Genomic DNA, 22,243 nt, shown 5'->3' with positions numbered 1-22,243 from the left:
CATAGCAGTGAGGCGCTATTACTTTAAATGGGGATTCCATTCATTGTTCCAATTTATCAACTCAGAAATGTCTCTAAAATGAGGCTCCTTCACAGAAAATTACTACCTATTCCTATATGTATGTTCACTGGCGGTTCTCAATAGTGAATGAAATGGCTATGATTGTATTTTAGACATTGTGACTCTGCACAACAATAATTTGTCACCCAACTCACGGCATAGTGAAATATCCCTTTTACTGTGGTGTAGTATGGACTGAGATTTTAGAATCTGCACACTGTCTCCATTCATGTCAGTGATTTAGAGAAGTTGGAGATAATTGTGTAAAATATGTCACTGTGGTCGGAACAAAACCTCGTATCTCCAAAACGGTAACTATAGAGGAGAAGGAAAAAGCCTTTACTTTTGATGTGGAGCCAGACGTTTTTCCAAGTCATTTTGTATCATTTCTTTTGGTCCAGTCTCAATGAAATATACACATAATGTGAAGGACAACAGGCTGTTTTCAAATTATGTCAAAAACTGAAAAGCGACAAAAATGGAGCGATATATAATTATATATAAAATAAAAAAGTACAGCATGATTTTGTTATCAATAATGATAACTGCAGCTGGTCTAGGTTAATGTTTCCTTTCTTCTTTTCATCAGGGGGCAAATGCTAAGTTCAGACTGAGGCTGGTGGGACCTGGTCGAGTTCTTCGTGTGGTCCCTCAAACGGTGCTTAATGAAGCCCAAGTCACCATTATAGTGGAGAACTCAACGGCCATCGACTATGAAAAATACACGTTTTTATCATTCAAGGTATGAAAAGAAAATGACACTTTTTGCCTCGTAGAAAATAAAATTGGAATTTTTCCTTTATTTTATTATTTTCGTTATTGGCGATAGTGACTGTTTTAGATTTAGATGTGTGTAATTAAAAGGAAAAAAAGAAGCATTTTGTAGAACCATAGGTTCTCTTCAATGATATTTTCCATGTTTTCCAGCTGTTAGCAGTTGAAATTGACACGCCGGAGCGTTTCAGCGCCACAGCAGACATCATAATCCACCTTCTGGACACCAATGATAACACCCCCAAGTTTTCCACTGACTTTTACATCGCCAGGATCCCTGAGAACTCACCTGGAGGCTCCAATGTTGTATCTGTCACTGTGAGTGCAGCAGGGTTCAGTTCTAGTCCCAGTTTCATTTCCGCCTGTGATTGTGTTGCATGATAAAACGTTTCTGTGCATGAGCCAGTTTCCCAGACCCAGATTAAAGGGCCAGTGATTTTTCTACATTTCTGTACAATTCAATGATTAAAATGTAAATAAAGTCACTCAAAGTACAACCCCATTTCCAAAAAGGTTGGGACACTGTGCAAAATGTAAATAAAAACAAAATGCAATGATGTGCAAATGATTTAAACCCTAGATTTAGTTGAAAATAGTACAAAGACAACAAATCTAATGTTGAAACTGAGAAATTGTACTGTTTTTTTTTTTTTAAATGTATGCCCATTTTGATTCTGATGCCAACAACACATTCCAAAAAAGTTGGGACGGGGGCAACAAAAGGCTAAAGTTTTGGCATGGGTGATCTGTGAAGGCACCATTAATGCTGAATGATATATAAATTTTGGCAACGTATGCTGCCGTCCAGACGACGTCTTTTTCAGGGAAAGCCTCGATTATTTCAGCAAGACAAAGTCAAACCACATTCTGTGGGTATTATAACAGCATTGCTCTGTATTAAAAGAGTCCAGGTGCTCAACTGACCTGCCTGCAGTCCAGACCTGTCACGACTGAAAACATTTGGTGCATTATGAAATGATAAACACAACAAAGGAGACTCTGAACTGCTGAGCAGCTGAAATCCCGTATCAAACAAAAACAGGAACATATTTCACCTTCAGAACTACAGCAGCGTCTCCTCAGAGTGTTGCTAAAAGAAGCGGTGATGAAACACAGAGGTAAACAGACCCCTGTCCCAACTTTTTTGGAACATGTTGTTGGCATGAAATTCAAAATGGGCATATATTTTTAAAACAACATGAACATTTCCCAGTTTCAACACTTGATATGTTGTCTTTGTAGTATGTTAAATCCTTTAAAAATATGGTTTACATGATTTGCATATCATTGCATTCTATTTTTATTTACATTCTGCACAGCATCCCAACTGTTTTGGAAATAGGGTTGTAGTTTGTGGTAAAATGCTCAGTTCTAGAGACATTTGTGTTGGAATTATTCACAGTCATAGTGATAGGAACCAGACATCTGAAGAGTTTGTTGTCTCTAGAACCTCTTCCACTGAAAGCTCTGACTTGAAGTGGTTATGAATTCAAATTCAAAGTGGTTATGTACATATATATATATTTATATATATATATATATATATATATATATACACACACACAGTATCTCACAAAAGTGAGTGCACCCCTGGCATGCTGCAAATATTTAATTATATCTTTTCATGGGACGACACTATAGAAATGAAACTTGAATATAACTTAAAGTGGTCAGTGTGCAGCTTGTATAGCAGAGCAGATTTACTGTCCTCTGAAAAGAACAACACACAGACATTAATGTCCACCTCACAGTGAATGTGTCCAAATTGTGCTCAAAGGGTCTATATTTAGTGTGACCACCATTAATATCTAGCACTGCCTGAACCCTCTTGGGCATGGAATTCACCAGAGCTGCACAGGCTGCTACTGGAATCCTCTTCCACTCCTCCATGATGACATCACGGAGCTGGTGGATGTTAGACGCCTTGTGCTCCTCCTCCTTCGGTTTGAGGATGCCCCACAAGTGCTCAACTGGGTTTAGGTCTGGAGACATACTTGGCCAGTCTATCACCTTCACCTTCAGCAAGGCAGTTGTCATCTTGGAGGTGTGTTTGGGGTCATTAATGTGTTGGAAAACTACCATGCGGCGCAGTTTCTGAAGGGAGGGGATCACGCTCTGCTTCAGAAGGTCACAGTACATGGTGGAATTCATGTTTCCCTCAATGAACAGCAGCTCTCCAGTGCCGGCAGCACTCATGCAGCCCCAGACCATGATGCTACCACCACCATGCTTCACTGTAGGCAAGAGACCGTTGTCTTGGTACTCCTCAACAGGGCGCCACCACACATGCTGTACACCATCTGAGCCAAACAAGTTTATCTTGATCTCATCAGACCACAGGAGATGGTTCCAGTAATCCATGTCCTTGGACTGGTTTTCTTCAGCAAACTGTTTCCAGGCTTTCATGTGCGTCAGCTTCAGAACAGGCTTGCTTCTGGGACAACGGTCATGCAGACCGAGTTGATGCATTGTGCGGCGTATGGTCTGAGCACTGACAGGCTGACCACCCACTTCTTCAACCTCTGCAGCAATGCTGGCAGCACTCATGCATCTATTTTTATTTTATTTATTTATTTTTTTAAATTCATAGTAGATACAAGGACACAATTTAGGAAATGTCTGCTGATTTATCCTTCCATAATATGCAGTGCATAGTGATGCATGCAAATCCTGTGTTAACAGAGCTAGCCTTTTATAACTGGCAACCATTGCAACAGCTTGGTTGGACCTTCACAAAGCAGGTACTATTTGGGTGGTGGCTTCTTCTCAGCACTGCAGTACCACTAATGTGGTGGTGGTGTGATAGTGTGTGTTGTGCTGGTCTGAGTGGATCAGACATAGCGGTGCTGCTGGAGTTTTTAAACACCTCAGTGTCGCTGCTGGACTAAGAATAGTCCACCAACCAAAAATAACCAGCCAGCAGCGTCCTGTGGGCAGCGTCCTGTGACCACTGATGAAGGACTAGAGGATGACCAACACAAACTGTGCAGCAGCAGATGAGCTGTCGTCTCTGACTTTACATCTACAAGGTGGACCGACAAGGTAGGAGTGTCTAATAGAGTGGACAGTGAGTGGACACAGTGTTTAAAAACTCTGATCTGTCTGATCTGCTCGTACCACCTATATTGTCAGTGGGGCTGATCAAATGGACAGTGAGTGTAGAAACTTGCCTGGTAATATTTATATATATATATATATATTCTTCTTTCCTCTGAATGTTCTATTTTGGGGTTTTTCTTTAGTGGATTCTTCTATTTTCAGGCCACAGATCTGGACTCAGGCCTGTGGGGAGATGTGAAGTACTCCATCTATGGCTCAGGAGCTGATCTGTGAGTAGAGCTAAAATGACCTCCTTGCCAATATTAATAATCACAGCTTCATGAAATTAAATGATTGACTCTGTCTGCGACCGTTTCCCAGCCAGCGACCCAGACTAAATCACCCTGAACCAATAAAAGCTTATGCAATATTATTATCTCCAAAGCTGTGATTCATGGACTTAGGAAGGAAAACAGATAGTCTAATGACAGAGGCATCTGATCTTTATGTAACGGCACACATGCTGCACAGACTGATCAATGAACACTAGATTAGTACCACAAAACCTGTTCGGTTTAAGGAATAGTTTGACTGCGGCCAACAGTGAAAGCTACTGGCATACCTACACCTATCCATTTGTATGGTTTTATGCACTGTAAACAATCACAGTTCATTATATGACCATTTCCAGCCTCTCTTCATACCTCAGAATTAAAGCCATGCAGTTAACACTGATATATGTAAAAATGGCCTCTGTATTGTGCCTCATTCATGAAAGCAGTTCAGTTGAAACATACAGTGCTTAGTTTCTGTAAATAGACTAAATCAACTGAAAATCTGAAAACCAAGTTTTAAACTTTGATCTACTATATCAAGCCTTTTTGTTCTAGGTTAAATCTGGTGTTCTGTGCTGTGGGCCCTTTAAAAACAAAGGCTTCTTTAGAGCGATGCCACTGAAGAACGTCTGATTCCCTAAATAACCTTGCAGTGCTTTAAGCCCTTGTGTGGTGTTCAGGTCTGTGGGACACATTTTCAATGTTTACCAGAAGAAAAATTATGCGATTTACTATTATTTCAACCCCAGATTCTTTTGACTTTGCTCATTTTCTGAGAAGAACATATAAAATAACCTATTTTCAGTGTCTTCACTCTGTTCACCCCTCACACATTTATATTACACATGGTGTTGGGCTGAACCTGTGGGGAGTGAAAGTGTGGAGGTCCTGTGTGTGTGTGTGTGTGTGTGTGTGTGTGTGAGGGTGGACAACATGGACAGGCTGCTGACTGGCTACAGCTGCTACAGGAGAACCTCTACAAATAATCTTTTACCAATGATCTTAACACTGTGCTGGTGGTGGGCCCATCATTGTACTAATACTTTTTACTGAGCTTTTAGTTTTACGTCTTTAATGGCTTAAAAAATCATACTATCATTTATAAATTGATTTGAACAAGCTGAACGAAAAATTAAAGACCTATAGCAGAGGTCAATAACAGGCGGACAACGGACCGAGTCCAGACCCAGACGCTGTCCTATGTAAACCTGGACCTATAACCAATAAACTATGGAGAATTTTTTAATTTCGAAGGGGTGGTCCTGTTTTAATCGACGTAACTTTTCTAGCCTTTACGGTAGCTTTAGTGACCCAGGAGACTCACAGACCAATCGCGTGCGTTGTAAATATCACACGTGACGCTACTCAGCCAATCAGATCTGTGCATTACGATGAACACTGAGACTCCAGTGGGTGACGCCACAGGGGAGGGATGAGGAGAGAAACAGCAATCAGAGAAGAAAGTGAGTCAGAGGGAAGTTATTCCACATGACGTGATCTAAAGAGAGAAAACTGACTGTAAATGTTGGTGAAATGTCACTGAATTTGACTTTATTTGGTTTGACTTCCAGTTGTTGACTGTATAAGATGTTGATATGCCTGCTAGGCTACTTCAGTAAACAGTATATGGAACTGAATCATGATACAAGTTAGACATTATGATGTTCCAGACCTTCGCTTGAGGATATTTTCTCTAACTGGACCTTATAGAATTTGAATTAAAGAGCTCTGACCTATAGAGTCTCCACCATTTGAAATATTCAGAACATATTATTGTGGACATGTTGGCCACTTTATTATTTCAGTTTTTCCACTGGGCAGTACGGCACAGTCCAATTACTGATCAAACCCAGAAATATCCACCCTACTTTAGTACATGTGTCTGTTTCTCATGAGAATTGTTAAAGGAGGTGTTGTTATCTGGAGGATGTCACTTGGCATTTGATTTCATGTTGTGAGTCACTAAGGCTGACCATCTAGTGTCTCATTTCAATGGCAGTGGTCTGACGCTTTTTTTTGGATGCCATGACGTCAGTGGTCTGCCCTATTTTAGCTACACTCATATGACCCATTACAGCACGCTTGGTGCACCAACAAGAAATATTTCAACACGGCTACAGCACGGTACAGTGCAGTTCACTTGCCAGTGGAATGACTACAAAATGTGTGACCATGAGTTTGCTGGAAAAAATGCCCTTACAGACTGTTACTGTACTGATGCACAGTCTGTGGTCAGTTTGGTCAGTTTCTCACCATAGAGCTGCTGTTGTCTGGATGTTTTTGGTTGGTGGTCCACCTAGCAGTGACATTGACATATGTTGAAACTCCAGCAACTGGAGTGTCTGATACACTCATACCAGCACCATACAGACTACCATGTCAGTATCACTGCTGTGCTGAAAATGGACCACCACGCAAATAATATCTGGACCACACCAGTGCTGCAGTCAGAAACTGACTAATGTTGAATGAGGTAGAAGGGGGTGATAAATTGGGTAGCCGGAGATGAACCACAGTCTGTTATTGTACACCTACGTAGTGGAGCTATAAGGGAGATCTTTGTAATAAAGTAGCCAATGAGTGGAAGTACAAGGTCAGTGTTTCTAATAAAGTGGCCAGGGAGTTGATGTACAAGGCAGGTGTTTCTAATAAAGTAGCCAGAGTGTGGATGTACAAGGTCAGTGTTTCTAATAAAGTGGCCAGGGAGTTGATGTACAAGGCAGGTGTTTCTAATAAAGTAGCCAGAGTGTGGATGTACAAGGTCAGTGTTTCTAATAAAGTGGCCAGAGAGTTGGCGTACAAGGTAGGTGTTTCTAATAAAGTAGCCAGAGAGTGGATGTACAAGGTAGGTGTTTCTAATAAAGTGGCCAGAGAGTTGGCATAAAAGGTAGGTGTTTTTAATAAAGTGGCCAGTAAGTGGAAGTACATGGTAGGTGTTTCTAATAAAGTGGCCAGAGAGTGAAAGAACAAGGTAATTGTTTCCAGTAAAATGGCCAGGGAGTGAAAGAGCAAGGTAGTTGTTTCCAGTAAAATGGCCAGGGAGTGAAAGAGCAAGGTAGTTGTTTCTAATAAAGTGGCCAGTAAGTGGACATACAGCATAGATGTTTCTAATAAAGTGGCCATTGAATGGAAGTACATTGTAGGTATTTCTGATAAAGTGACCACTGAGTGGAAGTAAAGGTTAGTTGTTTCTAATAATGTGGCCAGTTAGTGGAAATACATGGCAGGTGTTTCTAATGAAGCAGATGGAAGCAACATTCCAACACATTGTTTTTATGCCAAAGAAAAGTAAAGCACTTCGCTTTCACGATCACACATGAGCCTGCAGAGAGTGAACTGGCCTGCCATTACGGTAGCAAGCAGCCATGTGCATGTTTGGAGTTGAAAGCCACCTGGTTAAGAGGATGATGGGATATGTTTTGGAGGGCGGGGCTGGGTTGGGCTAGCGTCTTTAAAAGGAGGAGACTCTCTGGATGGTTCATCTCCTGCACAAACAGTTTACTTGGAGACTGGAGCAAAGACACTAGCTAATCGCCTAATTGGATTGGAAGAATAAAAATAGACTCTCCAGGCTCCTTTTGTGAGTCAGAGCCCAATTAGCATGCGACGTGACAGCTGGAGATAGGAAGACAGCCATGCTGACAAGAGCACGAAGTGCACAGTAAATGCAAAAACCTGTTAATGTATTCCTCGCTCCCACCCTGGCACGGAAGGCGCATTGGAAATGTGCGAAAGCTCTCAAGTTTAATGCAGGCTTGTTAATTTTCACCAGCTGAGCACTGATGGTACAACAGCGAGAAAACAGATTGAGGCGCAGGCCTGTCTGACATGAAATGGAAAATTTCATTGTTATCACAGGGCTTGAGACCCATCTCAGGGCCTTAATGGCACATAATGCTTTAGATTACTCAGCTCCTAAATAGTTGGCAGGATTTACATTATAGTATAACTGGTCAGCACAAAGCATGATGGCTGTAGAGGTAGGTGGGTTGTATCAAATTCTTTTGAGCAATTCTAGGGTCATGGAGTCATGCTGCCAGCAAAGACTGGTCATTGTGCTCTTCTAACATGCATATCTTGGTCATAAATCAACATACACTATATCTCCAGAAGTATTCACTCACCCATCCAAATCATTGAATTCAGGTGATCCAGTCACTTCCATGGCCACAGGTGTATAAAGCCGAGCCCCTAGGCCTGCAGACTGCTTCTACAGACATTAGTGAAAGAATGGGTCGCTCTCAGGAGCTCAGTGAATTCCAGCGTGGTACCGTGATCGGACGCCACCTGTGCAGCAAGTCCAGTCGTGAAATTTCCTCACTACTAAATATTCCACAGTGGACTGTCAGTGGGATTATAACAAAGTTGAAGCGATCAGCGGATGCTGAGGGGCATAGTGTGCAGAGGTCACCAACTTTCTGCAGTCAATCGCTACAGATCTCCAAACTTCATGTGGCCTTCAGATCAGCTCAAGAACAGCGTAGAGAGCTTCATGGAATGAGTTTCCATGGCTGAGCCGCTGCATCCAAGCCTTAGTGCAATGTAAAGTGTGGAATGCAGTGGTGTAAAGCGCCGCCACTGGACTCTAGAGCAGTGGAGACGTGTTCTCTGGAGTGACCAATCACGCTTCTCCGTCTGCCAATGGCCGAGTCTGGGTTTGGCAGTTGCCAGGAGACGGTACTTGTCTGACTGCATTGTGCCAAGTGTAAAGTTTGGTGGAGGGGGGATCATGGTGTGGTGTTGTTTTTCAGGAGTTGGGCTCGGCCCCTTAGTTCCAGTGAAATTAACTCTTAAAGCTTCAGCACCAAGAGTTTTTGGACAATTTCACACTCCCAACTTTGTGGGAACAGTTTGGGGACGGCCCCTTCCTGCTCCAACATGACTGCGCACCAGTGCACAAAGTAGGTCCTTAAAGACATGGATGAGCACGTTTGGTGTGGAAGAACTTGACTGGCCTGCACAGAGTCCTGACCTCAACCCCATAGAACACCTTTGGGATGAATTAGAGCGGAGACTGTGAGCCAGGCCTTCTCATCCAACATCAGTGTCTGACCTCACAAATGTACTTCTGGAAGAGTTTCCATAAACACTCCTAACCCTTGTGGAAAGCCTTCCCAGAAGAGTTGAAGCTGTTATAGCTGCAAAGCGTGGGCCGACATCATATTAAACTATATGGATTGAGAATGGGATGTCACTCAATTTCATATGTGTGTGAAGCCAGACAAGCAAATACTTTTGTAAATATAATGGATTTGATCACATATTCCTGGTGTTTGTTGAATATCAGTCATTGATTATAGTATGAATTGTGTAGCAGTTGATTACAGGAAGTTCTGTAGTTTAGCCTGGGTCATGTCCTACATTCAAGGCTCAGTCTATGACAGATAACCTGCTCCTGGGCTACATAGACCAATCAGGCATAACAACATGACCATCGTTGCCCAGTTTGTCAGCTCTACTTACTAAATAGGTACACAAATGGAAATACAAGGTGTTTTTCTCACGTAATCATGTGTAACAGACACATTTGTGTTTGCCTCTGGTTTTTGTTTCTGTTCTTTGAACCAGTTTTTTCTTTCTGCCTTCCAGGTTTCTGATCCACCCCACTTCAGGAATCATCTATACTCAGCCGTGGGCCACTCTGGACGCTGAAGTGAAGTCCAAGTATAATTTTTATGTGAAAGCAGAAGACACTGAGGGTAAATACAGCCTGGCCGAGGTCTTTGTCACTGTGCTGGATCTAAATGACCACCCTCCAGAGTTTGATGAAAACTTCCTGGAGAAGACCATGATCATCGGTGCGCCTGTGAAAGTAGAGGTTCGTGGTTTTCCTCACTGATGGAGGTCTCTGATTCCTCTGATCCAGCCAATCAGGGACTTGAGAAGTGGTTGATTAGCTGGAGCAGGTGTGGCAAATTAGGGTCGAAAGAGGAAGGACTCTCTCCAAGACACAGTGTCTTACACAGTGACCAATAATACATATAAAGTAGAGCTGGGCGATATGGACGACAATGTTAGGTAAATAAGATGAACAAAATTCATATAGTTTGATATCAGTACATCTCACGATAACTGTCAAATCATTATTATCATTACTTTTAAGTTTGAAGGCTGTTTTTTTCTCCTGGGTGGTCAGATCTATCTATCTATCTATCTATCTATCTATCTATCTATCTATCTATCTATCTGTCTGTCTGTCTGTCTGTCTGTCTGTCTGTCTAACAGTGGAACATTTCACAAGTCTGTCATGGGACACTGGAAGAAAGTGTCTGGTGAGCTCATTTTACCAGCTGGAAAAGCACGGCCACGGTTTTTGTGATAGTCATAATTTAAGAAAGATTATTTTTAGCTGTCTGGTGACGAGTGTATGGCTTTCCCATCACAAATGCTAATCAAGTGGCAAACAACAGAGCTAAACTGTTAAGTTTCTCAACAACGTGAACTTAGTGCGAACAGCAAACATTAGCTGGCTCGGTAGGTCAGTGATGGATCACACATCACATCCATGTCAGAGCATATCACAGTATTTAAACACAAGCTAGCATTACATTACATTTACGGCATTTGGCTGACGCTCTTATCCAGAGCGACTTAGAGTTTGATCATTTTACACAGGTAGGCCAAGGCGGTGTTAGGAGTCTTGCCCAAGGACTCTTTTTGGTATAGTGTAGGGTGTGGGGGATTGAACCCCAGTCTACAGCGTAGAAGGCAGAGGTGTTACCCACTACACTAACCCAACCATCCTAGCAGATGACTGGTAGAAGATGACTAGTAGTTTGAGGGGTAAACTGCAATATATCTAACACTAGACAAACAGAGTCCTCCTTTCAGTTACGTTTAAACTGAAATCAGTGCTTTTTTTGTCTTGTTTGATCTACAGTATCATCAGTTTGCCGTGTTATGCGAGTGATTGAGCGCTGCTTCAAGTTAGCCAGCTGCTAAAAACAGCTAGCCTGAAAAGATAGCGTTCTCCCGCTCTCCAATACCTCACAGCTTCCTCAGGTTACTTTCATTTAAATCAGGGCTGTAACTCACATGAACCCTTTTCTTTCTTTCACTTTCACTAACTAAAGCTTGTTAGGATGTACTGAAAGAGGGGAGTTCACTGTAGGTCAGTACAGTTACACCACTTATATCGTCACTCATGCCGGAGAGCAGATTGCCGGTCGCTCAACTCAAACAGGGAATTTATAACGCCTGTTTTGGACATAAATACTAAATTTTAAAATAAATACTAATAATAATAATAATAATAATAAATAAAATGAGCTAAATACTCATTTTACCCGTCGGCCCTCCCTCTCTAATCATGTTGAAAAACTTGGAAGTCCGCCCTCCCCTGGTGAAAGCGGAGTAGTGTCACTTTCCTTGCAGTAGAAAACGCCACCAGGGCTTTCGCTAGAACGTGGAAGTCTGAGAACTGTGTATTATATGGAACATTTATGGAACATTTCTTTATCGCGTTATCATGGAAAAGTTATAGCACAATAATTACTGTTATCGTCTTATCGCCCAGCCCTAGAGCAATCTTTAATATTTTTATGGTTCTCAAAGTGGTTTTCTCACAGTTCCTTTACCAGACACAGCCTCATAGAATAGGTCATTTCACACGTACCTACTCCTTACAAGATTATTAAAATGATCATTTGTAATTAAAGCATGCATCCAGCTCCACTAAGGCACCTAACCTCAATTTTTACACAGACAAGAGAATTACTTATAGTAATTTTAATTTCCTGTGTCACCAAAACACGTTTTAAGATATTTTATTGTGTCATAAGGCCTTTTAACAGAATTTTCATGTAATCCATAGTTTGTTGACCAGTGATGAAAGGGGTTCATTTAACACTGGCGTTTCTGACAAAGCCCATCTATGGAATATACAGATTAGGCCAATCGCTGTGGCACTCCAGGTGCCACAAATCCCCCCTGTCAGTTTCGGTTTTCATTCACTTCAGGATTCCTCTGTATAACTAGAGAAAACTTGTGGACTAGAGTTTAAGAAATGCTTTGAATTTACAGTACCCTGCCAGAGTTTTAGAGAAAGTTAGATGTAAGAAATCTGGACAGCTACAATCCCCTAGAATGCATTGTACACCGGTCAGGCATAACATTCTGACCACCTCCTTGTTTCTCCACTCACTGTCCATCTTATCAGCTCCACTGACTGTATAGCTGCACTTTGTAGTTCTACAGTTACAGACTGTAGTCCATCTGTTTCTCTGATACTCTGTTACCCTGTTCTTCAGTGGTCAGGACCCCCATGGACCCTCACAGAGCAGGTACTGTTTGGGTGGTGGATCATTCTCAGCACTGCAGTATATGTTGCGCTGGTCTGAGTGGATCAGACACAGCAGTGCTGCTGTCATAATGTTATGCCTGATCAGTGGGATGTCAAACTGAGGTGTAACCTCTGTCCCAAAGATTGATGTTGAGGTGGGAGAGTCAGAGCACACATTACGTTGCAGTGCATGCTGGGGACTGTAGTGCAGCACATTGTGAAACAAGCTTATATTAATAGAAATTTAAAATACTTCTGTTGGCCGGATATTATTGTGTGGCAGGCCTAGCGTTTGACACATGGGGCTTAAGAGGATCAGGCCCCTAGATACAGAATCACTATTCTGATAGACTGAACAAGCATATGGCAGTTATACAATTAACTATTGTGAACATGTGACCAAATGTTTCACAAACATCCAGGTTTGTAGAAATTGCAGCCCTTGTGCCTCCTGTAGAAATTCTATTACCGTACAGATGAGTGAGTTTTTTTACTGAAGAGACATGAGGGTTTTTTTTTACAGCAGCCTTTTTTAAATCTTTTTCTTTAATTATTTTTTTAGAGAAATATCTGTCAGATTGCTACCAAAATTTGCAGATAACGTTGCACTGGGAACACGAGAAAGTGACCAAAACACATTTTATTTTACTTGTTTAACCACATAAAAATCTGTTTCATTTCACCCCATGTTCGTTTGCACCCCATGCAATCAGCATAGGTCACTTGAACACTGCTAATGCAGCTAGCAATGATTGACTTAGTCTTCGCTGTTAGTAGTGATATCAGTGGCTGTGTTTACATGCAAAGATTTTTGCCAATCCGAGTGAATACATTCCAGTTATAGATTAAGAACTGAGATATTTATATGCTCACTCTAATGCACAATCTGATATAAAACCTTCAGTTACGTGCTCACTGCAAGTAATCAGATCCAAAATGACGCACATGCGTGGAGAACCACTTGGAGTAAACATTGCCATGACTACGAACATCACGTGAGGTCCAGTCAGAGTGAGATGAGCAGCAGTGAGCAGTGATTGTGTTTTTAACTGCTTTAAAATGACGTCAGACTCAGGAAAACGTCCTCCACATGACCTTATTAAAGAAGGCCGAGAGGAAGCCGTGGTGCTCTGAGACACAGAAGCTGGACGTCCGTCCCACCGCCGTCTTTTAAAGATCAGAGCATGAACTTCGTCTCCTCTGCAGACCAGTTTCTGCTCCGCCGTGTTAAACGGTATAAACTCTCACTGTGACGCGACGCACATGCAGAACAGACTTAAACTTTCCGATAGGGAATGTAATCGGATACAGACGTTTACACGGGTACTATTCTTCTATTTAATGGATTATTTAGAGGATTACCCTCCTCATTCAACCAGATAGAAATTGTATTCCGAATGGCCTCAATTAGACTAGACTATTCCGATTGAAGTTCATACATGGACGTATTCTACTCCGATTGAGCTATTAGTCAGATTATTAATGAATTATTAGGCTGCATGAAAATGTGGTTATTGTTACAAACTGTAACTGGCTTTTCTGTGTGCAGGCGGTGGATGACGATGCAGAAGAACCAAATAACGTCATCGAGTACTCCATCATGAAGGCAGACCCAGAAAACGTTTTCGACATCAACACTAGCACAGGCGAGATCAAGCTCAAACCGTTCATCAAGTCCATGGAGATCGTGCAGAACATCACCAGACAGAAAGACTGTAAGTGGTCCGTGGTGGTCCAGGCTCGAGACGGCGGATCTCCGTCTTTCACCACCACAGCTGTGGTGAAGATTGACATCACTGAGGCGGTAAGAGTCATTAGATGTTATCGCAGTGTTGACTCATGTAACATGCTCAGTGGCGGACCATCAGAAGATGAAAAAGGTGTGAAAACTGTGAATTAAATTTGTATATTACTTAAAGTTGAAATGGTTTCTGGCTTCTGAAAGCTTCCACATTCTTTTCACACTCCCACATCTCATCAAAGAACCATCCATTACAAGACTTTTAGTGGTTCTTCTATTTAGTGGCACCTAAACTTTTTAAAAGTTTTTATATTTTTATGACTGTAAGGGGCAAATTAAAGTAGCCTTGGGGTTTCAGGGCCAGGTTAGGTTTAGGACCAGGGTTTTGGTTGAGGTTAGGATTAGGGATAGGATTAGGAGAATTTAATAAATAATCAGTTTCAAATAAGCTACATTCAAGGTAGGAGCATAAATATTGGGCTATCCGAATTAAGTATTACCAAATTTGAAAATGCTTGTTGCCCTTTGTAACGTTAAAAGTTTTTGATGAATGGATCAGTAGAATTAATTCACAATCTTGTTACATAAATTATATTCAATTTTCTTAACATACATTAACTTGCATTCAGAATGTTTTCTCATGTAAAGTTACAAGTTTGGAGATACTAGGTTTTGTGCAGCAGAGACATGCACTGCTAACAATAGTAGTACCCACCTAAACTTTGCTCCAGGATCAAATACGACAATTACAATTCAGCGTTTTCATTATGCTCCATCATAGAATGTCAAGGAGAAAATATCCCAGCGATTCAGTAAAATGCCTAGTTGTTATAATAGAGCTGCTTGGTTCAAAGTTAAGAATATATTATATACGCATGCCTTAATGTGAGCATGTTGCCAGGCATTTGTTGTTAAGGATGTGATTAAGAAGGTGTTGAGAAGTTGTAACTAAGCTAACTACTCCAGCTGCCATTAGCCAGAGCCCAAAACAGTACATTTCTCATTTAAATTCAACACATTAACAGTAGAACATCATTGATTACGAGGTCAGTCACTACATCGATTAGCTCTAGTGTTAGCATTCACACATTAGCTCAGTCAAGGCAGCCTCCATCTCTTGGGAGGCCAGAATGTGCCGAAAAAACAAAACAAAATCAGGGTGCCAACCACATTAACCCCGTCCACACCAGAACACAGCTCTGTATTTAGTTAAGTAAGCTATATGTTGGTTAGATATTATATATATATATATAATACTATATTAGGTATAGCTATAAATTAGGTATTTACACCGCAGATTGTAATGTATAAAGCTTTTGATAAAAGTATTTATGTTATATTTTTGTTTCTCTGCTGACCTAGAAATGAACGCTGTGCCAGCCAATCCCATTGTCCTCTACTCCAATATCAAACATAATCAGAAAGCGCCTTCCTAGGTAGATAGCAAACGATAAATGCTTATAGCTGTGTCCAAGTTATTATCTACTCTGGCTGAGCCATTTTTCTCAAAGCAAAGTTGACATTCTGTTACTTTTCTAAGTGTAAATAAAAACATCCTCTACAAAAAAAACACAATTCTGCACACTTTGATGCACAACTTCTGTTTATTTGCTGAATTGAACCATTTGGGGGAAAAAAAAAGAAATGTGGACTGTGCAAAAGTAAGGTGCAGTTAATCATTATTTATTTATTTGTTTATTTGTTTATTTATTTGCAGGCAAATGCCACATTTAAGTTTGTTCCCAGTGGAGGATGTTAACTTATATTTACATACAAAATCAAGAGACATGTAATTTGACCAGTAGTGTTCAAACATTTGCATATGTTCAAAAGTACTTTAAGTGTCTATGAATTGTTAATTGCATGTTTACATTTTAGCTGACACCTGTAATTATGAGCCAATTCCAGTAATTGTACTGGACCTTTTCTATCCCTGCATGTGTGAGCATTCGCGTGTGCTACTCTGTATTACACGTGAGTGGGTGTCAATTTAAGCAGTGCAGTGTTTGCTTCCCCTCTCAATTTTCCCCTGAACCACCACTGAGCATGTTGATTTAAAGCCGCGCCTCGTTTCAAAGAGCCAAAGTCTGCTGGAAGTGGAAAGCACCTTGCCCAAGACGTGTTAATGGACCTTTCTGGTGGAATTACAAGGTTTGAATGATTGCTAATGAAGACTTTGGTTATTCGAACCCAGGCCTGTTAGTCTTGGACCATTAGTTTTATTTGTATCTTGTTGTTTGTGTCACTTGTGCTCCTGTTCAGGGTTTGGGGTTGATTGCGTTTCAGTACTACATCCAAACGGCTCTGAAATCGAAAGTCACCTTGGCTCACTCGAGGTATATTGACTCAAACCCTGACTTGTAGAAAGTCCCAGTGTGAGTATTTGTAGAGAGACTTGCTTCCTCGTATAAAAAGATCATTATAACAGTCATTTTTAACAAGCAGTTAAAGAGTTAACTGGACCTTGTGAACAATGTCCTTGACGTTGCTTTCAGCGGCCGAGCTTGCTATCTGAAGCTTTTTGTGTGTTGTATTGTGCTTTCAGATCAAAGAGAGAATAATTGCGTACTTCTTGGGCCTGAGGAATCGTCCATTGACCGTTTTTGGAATTTGTTTGAGCTTTGTCACCTTCGCCGTTTCGCTAACCGTCTTCATTTCATCAATCCTTTACTGGACTGCAGTGAGACAGGCTCGGGTCAATCCCGAGGCTAGCTTCCGAAAAATAATCCGAAGGCCCAAACTGTAACTCTTAGTCCACCTCATCTCAAGGGTCACTGAACATTTTGAGGGAAATACTTGATGTTTAATGTGTTTTCTGTACTGGAGCACAGCATATATTCACATCAAGAAATCATACATACATATATATATATATATATAAAAATTATGTGAAAACCTTGTATCTCCAAATTGGTAGTTCTACAGGAGAAGGAAAAAACCTACTTTACTAAGTCAATGGAAGCAGATTTTTTTCCAAGTCGTTTTGGGCCATTGAAAAACATCAAAAATGGACATACAAGGTTTTCTTTCAACAGCAGTGATATATATTTTATATACATATACATATTTTATGTTTGTGTAGTTTTAGCAGTGTTACATCTAAAGTCTAATATGTGCCCAAAACATGAAGTTTTTTTTTGTTTGTCCTTATTTTCCTTTTCTTTGTACATAAATTTATTTTAGTAGTAATTTTAGTCTGCATGTCTTTTTTCTGTCACTGAATAAGTTTGTTAGTGTTTTTCTGCAAAACTTTGTTTTGTTTTGTTTGCTATTATAGATTGAACTGCCTTGTTTTTTTAAATATTATATTTGATATCTACACAGAGGACTCTTGTTTTGGGGATTTTAAGGCAGGTAAAAGTTTCTCTTACAGTGATACTCAGTGTGTAAACAGGTGACAAAGGACAAAACAACATAAAGTGTAGTAGAAAGGTGTTGGGCCACCACAAGCCGCCAGTCCAGCTGCAGTGCACTTTGCCATAGATTCTACAACTCTCTGGAACTGCGCTGGAAGGATGGAACACCATTCTTCCAAAAGATATTCCCTCAGTTGATGCCTTGATGGTGACTGCATTCACTTTCCCAGTTCTGGAGAATATGGAAACTCCTCTAACCATATCACTTTTTTCCATATCTCTGTAGACTAGTGGTTGTGGTTCTCACACTGAATTGTCAGATAGTCTTTGCTATGAAGGGTTTCTGCTATTAATAATAAACCCTCTATCTGAGTTATTAATATCTTTTCCTTTCCTATTCAAGTTTGTCATGTATCTGTGGCTTAATGATGAATGATAATATTGTATAAATGATAATATTGGATAATGCTGGATTCAAAATCCAAAAATGAGTGATATATCTTACAGTCGCAAGGATGATATCATTTAATATAAATAATGAGTGATATGAATAATATACACTATATCTCCAAAACTATTCACTCACATCCAAATCAGTGAATTCAGGTGTTCCAGTCACTTCCATGGCCACAGGAGTATAAAGCCGAGCCCCTAGGCCTGCAGACTGCTTCTACAGACATTAGTGAAAGAATGGGTCGCTCTCAGGAGCTCAGTGAATTCCAGCGTGGTACCGTGATCGGACGCCACCTGTGCAGCAAGTCCAATCGTGAAATTTCCTCACTACTAAATATTCCACAGTCAACTGTCAGTGGGATTATAACAAAGTGGAAGCGATTGGGAACGACAGCAACTCAGCCTCGAAGTGGTCGGACACGTAAAATGACAGAGCGGTCAGCGGATGCTGAGGGGCATAGTGCACAGAGGTCACCGACTTTCTGCAGAGTCAATCACTACAGACCTCCAAACTTCATGTGGCATTCAGATCAGCTCAAGAACAGCGTAGAGAGCTTCATGGAATGGGTTTCCATGGCCGAGCAGCTGCATCCAAGCCTTACATCACCAAGCGCAGTGCAGAGTGTGGAATGCAGTGGTGTAAAGCGCCGCCACTGGACTCTAGAGCAGTGGAGACGAGTTCTCTGGCGTGACTAATCATGCTTCTCCATCTGGCAGTCTAATGGACGAGTCTGGGCTTGGCGGTTGCCAGGAGACGGTACTTGTCTGACTGCATTGTGCCGAGTGTAAAGTTTGGTGGAGAGGGGATCATGGTGTGGGGTTGTTGTTCAGGAGTTGGGCTCGGCCCCTTAGTTCCAGTGAAAGGAACTCTTAAAGCTTCAGCGCCAAGAGATTCTGGACAATTTCATGGTCCCAACTTTGTGGGAACAGTTTGGGGACGGCCCCTTCCTGTTCCAACATGACTGCGCACCAGTGCACAAAGCAGGTCCATAAAGACATGGATGAGCATGTTTGGTGTGGAAGAACTTGACTGGCCTGCACAGAGTCCTGACCTCAATCCGATAGAACACCTTTGGGATGAATTAGAGTGGAGACTGTGAGCCAGGCCTTCTCGTCCAACATCAGCGTCTGACCTCACAAATGCGCTTCTGGAAAAATGGTCAAAAATTCCCATAAACACACTCCTAACTCTTGCGGAAAGCCTTCCCAGAAGAGTTGAAGCTGTTATAGCTACAAAGGGTGGGCCAACATCATATTAAACCCTATGGATTAAGAATGGGATCTCACTCAAGTTCATACACGTGTGAAGGCAGACGACAATACTTTTGGAAATATAGTGTATATTCCAGTGGCAAGGATGATATCCCTCTTATTGTAAATAATGAGTGATACGTCTTACAGTAGCAAGAGTGATTTTGAACTGTACTTGCCCATTTGCTAGAGCAAAATGAATGTGAAGGTTTGTCATGGATGCTTTTCTACCAGGATAAACAAGCACTGCCTCTGAGTTTGAGCAGATTCCTCAGTGACATTAAGAAAGGAATGAAGGGTTCTGAAGGCATCACATTTCCAAAGTGCTAATTAGTTCATCTCACATGGTTACCTGACCCGCACGAGGAGTGGCGTGAATCACACTTCAGTGCCAATTTATTTTAATTCTTCATTATTTTATTATTTTTTACAGTTGTTTTCCGTGGGCTGTGTTTACAATGTGCCTTTTGTGCTCTCTTACAGAATCCTCTCTCGGGCCCCATGGCGGCCTTTTTAATGCAAAGTAGGGACAATCCGTTGAAAGCCCTAGGCATGGTGGCCGGGGTCATTAGCGTAATGGTAATGGTCACGGTGTTGATCTCCACGGCCATGTACATGCGCAACACAAAGTCCAACAGGATCGCCCCGGCCCGTCGCATCATCCGCCGTAAACGCCGGGAGCAGCAGCAGTGGAACTTCAAAACGCCCTTCGGTCAGCCTGACAGCCCTGACAAGGTCGTGGCTGACGATGTGGAGAGCAACACTGCCAACCGCAACAAGAACAACAACAGCTCGTGGCCCAAGCCACCCCCACCCACTGCGCCGGTCCTGCCTCCGCCACCACTGGCCAATCTCAGGGTCACTGAGCGTCAGAGGTCGGCGGTGCCCACCATCTCGGGGTCACTGACCTCTAGGAGCTGCAGCCGCACCTCCAGCCAGAAATCCCTCACTAGCAAGGATACAGAAGACAGGCCCAGCCAGAGCAAAGAGGGAAACGTCAGCTCAGCGCTGGTGTCAGAGCTGAAGAAAAAGCTAGAGCAGAAGATCATAGAGGCAAACCAAGGCTATTACTACTACTGAGGCCAGTGGCTTAGCATAGATACTAACCACTGAAGCCAGTGGGTTAGTGTAGATGCTATTGGACCTGTCGGGACGGTGGAGTTTGGACTGATGTGAAGCACATGCCGTCCTCTGTTGGAACGGAAGTGCAGGATTATAGGACTGCAGCGGGATTTTTGTGCAGAAATGTCTTCTTGGGGTGGAAAACGGATGTTGGACTATTAAATCTATAAGCTTCTATAATATATAGCAACATAGAAAACTATACATTAGCTTCGGGATACATAATAGGCCAAGGCTTGAAATGGAAAAAATGGAATGAGACAAAAGCGCAACTGTAGAATCGGAAGTTTAGAGGCAAAAAGAAAGGAAAACGGAACAAAGACAAGAAAAGCATACAATTAAATGTGAATTAAAATAGTATCTGCTAGTTTTCTTTCCTTGTACAGTCCGTGCGCTTAATGCTTCCAGCACAGTCCGCTTACAGAGCAGCAGCACAGATGTTATTAGGCAGCTTGAGACAAGTGCTCTGGTTCTTGAGTAGCTCGACGCTGTACTGCCATCTTCAGGTGAAGGTAGACCTTTCGATTAATGATATTTCACTCACATATTACACTTATACTATAGAGAACAGAGACAAAGCACAAAGATAAATAAAATAAATTAAAAACCATTAGGTCTAAACAGCTGGGCATTTTTGTTTTGGCACTTTTGTATGTACATATTAATGTTTCTGTATTATTTCGGCCTGCAAGCCCATCACTAATGACTGTGATGTTTACTCAAATGCACAACACCCATATTGATAGAGCATGGTGGTGTGCTAATCGACACCCAAATGCCAGTTCTTCCCGTATTAACTAACCAACAGACACGGTAGCAGATACAATAAAGAGGAATTCCTCCAGTGTTTCAGAATTTCAGCGTAACTGACTGGTTAAGATGTAAAGGCAGTCAGAGTGGAGGTCTAGAGAAACTTAGAGTCAGAACAGTTCACAGTGGTGGTGGTGGTGATAGGAACCAGACGTCTGAAGAGTCTAATACCTCTAAAAACTCCCTCACAGAAAGTTAGTACATGATAGGGTTGGCTCTGGGAACTATCACAGTGGAGAGGACCCTGCAAGGTTGCCTCCAGTTTATTACTTATTTCTTCAGATGTATCACTGTTTTATCATTAATGATGTTACATATCACTCAGACTGGTGTAGGTTCACTAGTGGTTTGTCATTATTGTGACCCCTGGTTCCATTCACCACCACTGAGTTTAAATCTGACTATGTTTACATCTCAACCTCGGAATTATGCAGCTGTATTATATTCCGCATATACAGTAGCAGTCAAAATTTTGGACATGCTTGATCGGGTGTTATGTTCTTAAAGGCATCTTGTCAAGGCTTGAGACAAATGTAAATAGTGAACTTGATGCATATGTATTTATTTCCAAAATGAGCACTGTTAACGTTATACTTGACATTATATGCTGTCAAGAATGGTGACAGATCTTGCTCAGTAGTATATCCGTGTATATATGGACAGTCTATCACCGTTGTCAGAAGAAAATCTTGTATTTCCAAAATTTAACTTTACAGGAGAAGGAAAAACCTGCTTCACTTTTAATGTAAGTCAATGGAACCAGACTTTTTCCCCCAAGTCATTCTGGGCCGCTTCTTTTGGTCCATTCATCATGACATTTACACACAATGTAAAGGACAACAGGCATTTTCAGTGTATGTCATAAACTGAAAAACGACAAAAAATGAAGATACGAGGTTTTCTTCAGACAGCAGTGATATGGTAGATGCTCATTTTCGCTCTGTACTCTAGTTAGCTACTTTGGACTGTGCTAAAAATGCATCTTGGTACATGAGAACATCTTAAATCCAACAAAATATGT

At 41.5% G+C, this 22,243-nt stretch overlaps 1 protein-coding gene across 3 annotated transcripts in view; it reads left to right on the top strand.

Annotated features, from left to right (window-relative positions):
* Positions 1-22,022, top strand: part of LOC108437886 (cadherin-related family member 1) — a 50,544-nt gene extending 28,522 nt beyond the window's left edge. For 2 of the 3 annotated variants that reach the window (XM_017715299.2, XM_017715298.2), the window contains 6 exons: positions 650-802; positions 988-1,152; positions 4,096-4,163; positions 9,798-10,026; positions 14,039-14,293; positions 19,774-22,022. In XM_017715299.2, coding sequence (XP_017570788.2) covers positions 650-802; positions 988-1,152; positions 4,096-4,163; positions 9,798-10,026; positions 14,039-14,293; positions 19,774-20,370 — 1,467 coding nt within the window. In that variant the 3' untranslated portion in view covers positions 20,371-22,022. Of the gene's footprint in view, positions 1-649; positions 803-987; positions 1,153-4,095; positions 4,164-9,797; positions 10,027-14,038; positions 14,294-16,775; positions 17,094-19,773 lie in introns of those variants that run through there. The other variant, XM_017715300.2, reaches the window with a different exon arrangement.
* The last annotated feature ends 221 nt before the right edge of the window (positions 22,023-22,243 follow it).

The sequence above is a fragment of the Pygocentrus nattereri genome, chromosome 13 (genome assembly GCF_015220715.1).
Source record: "Pygocentrus nattereri isolate fPygNat1 chromosome 13, fPygNat1.pri, whole genome shotgun sequence".
NCBI lineage: Eukaryota > Metazoa > Chordata > Actinopteri > Characiformes > Serrasalmidae > Pygocentrus > Pygocentrus nattereri.
The sequence above is the reverse complement of the archived record's forward strand: the minus strand, read 5'-3'. Positions and strand labels throughout refer to the sequence as shown.